The sequence below is a fragment of the Amphimedon queenslandica genome, unplaced genomic scaffold, assembly GCF_000090795.2.
Source record: "Amphimedon queenslandica unplaced genomic scaffold, v1.1 AMPQUscaffold_12490, whole genome shotgun sequence".
NCBI classification, from domain to species: Eukaryota; Metazoa; Porifera; class Demospongiae; order Haplosclerida; family Niphatidae; genus Amphimedon; species Amphimedon queenslandica.
In genome coordinates this window covers 5,605-10,834 of record NW_003547273.1, presented here as the reverse complement: position 1 = coordinate 10,834, position 5,230 = coordinate 5,605, and the positions used below count along the sequence as shown (strand labels likewise).

Genomic DNA, 5,230 nt, shown 5'->3' with positions numbered 1-5,230 from the left:
TACATGATAAACTGATATTAAATAACTAAAGAAATGCATCAGATCAAGTAAGGGAGGGGAAGAGAGTAACAATATTAAATGACAGTATATCCTTCCTCTTACTTCTCCTATATGTTGTTTTAATTCTCCAACAGTCCAACCTTCTTCCCCTCTCACTGGTTTAGCTGGTCCTACTTCACCAGTTGACAGATTAACCACTGATACCTTTAGATTAATACCTACACCATCAAACACATTGAAACATTGTCATATGGTAACAAAGCACACCTCCATGACTGTATTTTTTAAAAGTTTCATTTTCTTTGCGAGTTTCTAAGAATAATTTAAAAGAAGAATGAACTCTAGCACTGCCTACAATTTGCCCAATAGTTTGATGCTGAAACTAAATCTATAATTATAACAAATAGGATACATAAAATTTAATTACCTCATCAAGATCAAAGGACTGATCCATTACTTTATCTTTAATATTATATTCAACTAAACGACATCTCTCAATAGGAATATGAGGAGCTAATCCCATTAACTGATAAAGAAATGAACAAAAATGATATAAACAGCCAAACCTCATAAGCTTTATCCAGTACACTGGGTAGTAATTCATCTTTATGAACATTAAGAAATGAGCTTGTTAATTTACCAGTAACAGGATCATTGCAAGATAAATAAATCTGTAAAATAAAGTAAGTAGATAGTTGATCTGTCTCACTCTAGTATATACCAAACACATTTCTTTTTTAATTTTTCGCTTCTTTTCTCTCTGTCTCTTCTCCTCAATCTCTTTCAAATCTATGAAAATATTTCAACAATCAAAATTAATGATGACACACATCATCAATAAAACCTTCAACATCTTTCATAATCCTCTCCTTGTGTTCTCTTACAGTCATTAGTTCAATATTCAATAATGTTATTCTTTCTTGTAATTTCTCTATTATTCTTTTATTATCTACTAATGGCTGATAGTCTGGACTTGTCATTGCTTTAAGTTGAAATTTGCAGTCATCAATTTCAAGAGACATTCCTCTTCTCACTCTGCTAGCAGCTTTATAATTAATTATATGATTATTATTATAAATAATACAACTACTCTAACCCGAATCAGTATTAATAGCAAGTGACCTCATATGCTCAATCTTAATTTTTGATATTTTGTCTGACAATTCTTTGTTTTCTTTTTGCATCTCATTAAACTGAGACCTCAATACAGTCAACTCTTCATAAAGTGGCTCTTCCTATTAATAATTATTATAATTAATACAAACTAGTGAGATATTATACCTCAACTTCTTTTACTGATTCAGTATCACTTTGAACAAACAATAATAATTCTTCCTAATAATTATAAAATTCATATTAAAATAAAATATGTGATAAAAATGTGTTAGGAGTCATAAATTATTTGTTTACATGATGACAGTGCAATAATAGTGTACTATAGCTTACCTCAGGTACTGTCATTGTTGATAATTCTTGTTTTAAAGTAATTGTTTCCTATAATGTACAAAGAAAGATCATTTTACTTACGTGCATAACTGAACAGCAACTATGCATGCAATGTGGTGTACATGTACATTTAATAACTTTACACAGCAAACATAAGAGGAACAGTTGCAAGTAGTGTGAACTTTCACTAGTCATTGCACAGTCTGGTATAGTATGACATACCTTCTCTTTGCTACTGATAGCATCTCTTAGTTTATATTCAGTTTCTTCAAGTATAATATAAGAAATAACCTGTAAAAAAACAACATTACATCATCTTGTAATAACGTAATGTCGATTCTTTTTAGCAATACATTATTACATGTACATTTAAAACTCAAACTATACCTCTGTGTGCTGTAGTAAGTCTTGATCCTTTTCTTTTAGTTCCTATACAATACAATATTCATAAAACAATATTCAATTATTCATATTATGTACCTTTAGTCTAACATCTTGTCTCCTCCATAATGTTAAGTTACCAATAGTCAGTTTCTTTAATCCTTGTCCCATTAGCATATGAATATTCTCTATCATCCTCAATACAGTAAACCCAACATCAGAGAAAGGAAACGAGCAAGTGACACATATTGATTTGTTAGGCTCTATATACTCAATCCTCAGTAGTTTACCGGATACTTTAGACAAAACACCCTTGATATCCTGCAACAAATAATCTTCAGGCTTCCAGTCAAAAATAAAGGTAACGGTTTCACACTTCAGATGAGGAAAAGAGCCAAATCTTTTTTCCAGACAAAGACTAACTGAGATTGATTTGTAAAATTCCTTCAACTCTGCTCTATATGTCTCAATGCGTTCCTTTGCTTCAATGATCTCCATTTCTTCTACTATGCTATAAAGGAGAGTAACATCGGTTAGTGAACACTCGTCTTTAACATGATGAAGGATGCTAGAAATATCTGAACACTGCTCTACTTTTTTACGAAAGGTGACACTATAATAAGACAGGAATTCCTTGATGTCATCCACATTCAGTTTTCTTTTTAAAATCTTGCAAACATTATAAAACATCCTTGTGTAAGAAGATTGCATTAATTTAAAATCTTGAAGTAAATGCATTGGAACAGGTATTTCAACTACATGTACATTAAAGTATTAATAATAGATGCAGATAATAAACTCAATGCTACCTTGAGGTGATAAAGGCTGTGAAGATGAATTACTAACAACTGCTCCATCAGAAGGACTAGACGTGACTATGAATCAAAGAATAAATGTATCAATTCATTTTATTGCCATGTTTATGAGATACCAGATTGTGTATGAGCTGGTGCCTTAGTTTCATCAGTACTTGTATTATCTATAAATATTAATGAATGTATTATCAATTAATTAAATAATAATTATTACCTTGTGGAACTACACCATGATCTTTAATAGTCTCAGGAACCACACTTACTTCAGGAGTAGGAAAATACTTACCTAAACCATAAAGATCAGTTTAATTAACAACATGACATCATGCAACGACACCATTATTATTATCATACTCACTAATATCATCCAGTATAGTTTGTCCCAGTGATACATTAGTACTGATTGTACACAATACATTAGCAAATGTATGTAAACTGTTGGGATCAGTTTGAACAGCTTCTTTGACAGCAGTTAATAGAGCCTCACGTTGATTAGGAATAGAGGGACTAGCTGACACCACTCTACTAACTGCTTCTTGTGTTAACATACGTTCACCATAAAGTAACCAAGCAATACTAACAGGATCACAAAGAGACTGAGACAGGACAGTATGACGATTATTAAAAATATTAATAAGAGCATGATGTTCTATGATAGAAAATACAATGGTTATAGTTACATACAGTTATGGTTGACTCACTTAACTTCTCAGCTACAGCAGTTTCATTCATAGATCCTAGAGCATCTGACAGTGAGTCCAAGTTCGCTCCTCCTCTACTGTCAACATTATCAGCTCTACGTAGCCATTGAGAGAGACACTCTGTCAAGCATTGATTCACATCACCATGTTGCTCTGCTTTAATGGCTTCCAGTGTATCTTTCAGTAGTCCTAGTCTCAGTCCCAGCTCTTGCCACTTTGTCCTTTGAAAGCTACATTTCTTCAACAAGTCAAGAACATCAATCAAGTCACCAATATCTAAAGGTAAACATCAAAAGAGTGGATTTAGAACTAAGAATGTACCTAGACAAGTTTCACTAGTGGCCATCTCTGTAGTTTCCTTTAAAATGGGTGGGGCTAAAATATTTTTGGAATTGGGGAAACCCTGGAATGCAATGCTGTAAATCACATCTATGATTACATCACTCTGTCCATGATGAGTAGTGTTACTATACTCATCATGGACTCCTGCAGCTACATATTACCTGCACTACTGCAAAAACTAATAAGATATTGGTTTAAGTAGTACAGCAGGACGTACTCTATAAATACAAAAATTATTTTGATATAATTAATTAATCACACTTAAACCAATAGTGACATTACTATCCTATTAGGAAGAATTATATGAGAAGAGGAAGGAGAGAGAGAGAGAGAGGGAGGAGGGAGAAAAGAGTTAGTGTGTGCAACAGAGAAAGAAGATAAAGAAACACAAAGATCTGTGGGCAAGAGGGTATCATGTTGGTGATGATTTTCTATTAATTTCAAAGTGTATGTGCGAGTGTTTTTGAACTAATGACCAAACATAAGGAACAAAGAACTCATCAGGTTGGGACTCTTCAACATAACGGAACTTTAACTCAGAAAATTTCTATGAGAGAGAAGAATAAAAGTACTGTATATATTTTTTCCTTTTTCATTTACTCTTAATCTGCTTCTTGGCCATGTTTTTGAATATTTCTTAATGATATCAGTCACGAATTGAGCAGAAAATGGAGGAGTGCCATCCCTCTCGACATTATTTGCAAAAAATGTAATAACCTACACAAAAACAAGGATCTATCAACCTCTTTCTCTCCCTCTCCCTCCCTCCCTCCCCTCTCTCTCTCTCCTCCCCCCTCTCTCTCTCTCTTACCATTTCAATATTATTAACCAGGTCTATAAAGCCAGGTCGTCCATGATAAGGTGTGAAAATCTCTCGTTGATAAAGCAGTGAATACACAAAGTGAGGATTAACATGTAGAGTGTACGTTAAACTCGAATTTATGATTTCTAATAACATCAACAATATCTCCTGCAGTGTCTCTGTGTCAGCCTATAAACGACACCCATCATTAATTAAATCATTAATATTATTATTATTATACTTACCAGTTCTGTGGGTGTGGTAGGTGAAGTAGGTGTGGTTGGGCTGGTGGGTTGGGCTCCAGTTATTGCTGGTATTGGCTCTCCTTTGGATTTAAGATACTTCCTACTCAGTACACGAAATAAACTGAAGAAAGAGAGAGAGAGAGAGAGAGAGAGAGAGAGAGTAATAGCAACCCCAAATTTTTATTACATTTTCTGATACACATTGATGTCCTTATGCTGTGTAGAAAGTTTGAGCTGATTCTGACAAAAATTTTTCGAGTTACGGCCATTTTAAGAATTATGCCAAAATCTGAAAAATACCCAAGGCTGCATGGTTTTTTCCAAAAAATAGCTCCGAAATCACCAAAAATTTTTATTACATTTTCTGATACATATTGATGTCCTTATGCTGTGTAGAAAGTTTGAGCTGATTCTGACAAATATTTTTCGAGTTATGGCAATTTTAAGAAATATACAAAAATCTGAAAAATACCCAAGACTATAGCCCATGGTTTTTTC

General features: G+C 33.3%; 3 protein-coding genes across 3 annotated transcripts in view; all 3 read right to left on the bottom strand.

Annotated features, from left to right (window-relative positions):
* Positions 1–751, bottom strand: part of LOC109587661 (ubiquitin carboxyl-terminal hydrolase 47-like) — a 2,609-nt gene extending 1,858 nt beyond the window's left edge. Inside the window, exons 1-6 of the mRNA XM_020003884.1 lie at positions 722–751; positions 567–671; positions 428–526; positions 268–382; positions 103–218; positions 4–25 (exon numbers count right to left, since the gene is read on the bottom strand). Of these exons, the coding sequence (XP_019859443.1) occupies positions 4–25; positions 103–218; positions 268–382; positions 428–526; positions 567–671; positions 722–730 (466 nt within the window). The 5' untranslated portion in view covers positions 731–751. The remainder of the gene's footprint in view (positions 1–3; positions 26–102; positions 219–267; positions 383–427; positions 527–566; positions 672–721) is intronic.
* Positions 752–3,114: 2,363 nt separating this feature from the next.
* On the bottom strand, positions 3,115–3,757 carry LOC109587664 (uncharacterized). Its single transcript, XM_020003887.1, has 2 exons — positions 3,665–3,757; positions 3,115–3,619 (listed from the first exon to the last, which is right to left on the bottom strand). Exons 1-2 carry the CDS (start codon positions 3,687–3,689, stop codon positions 3,273–3,275), a joined length of 372 nt encoding a protein of 123 aa, XP_019859446.1. The 5' UTR covers positions 3,690–3,757; the 3' UTR covers positions 3,115–3,272.
* Positions 3,758–3,921: 164 nt separating this feature from the next.
* Positions 3,922–4,863, bottom strand: LOC109587663 (dymeclin-like). Its single transcript, XM_020003886.1, has 4 exons — positions 4,733–4,863; positions 4,497–4,676; positions 4,286–4,402; positions 3,922–4,232 (listed from the first exon to the last, which is right to left on the bottom strand). The coding sequence occupies exons 2-4, from the start codon at positions 4,641–4,643 to the stop codon at positions 4,098–4,100; spliced, it is 399 nt and encodes a 132-aa protein (XP_019859445.1). The 5' UTR covers positions 4,644–4,676; positions 4,733–4,863; the 3' UTR covers positions 3,922–4,097.
* Between the last annotated feature and the right edge of the window lie 367 nt (positions 4,864–5,230).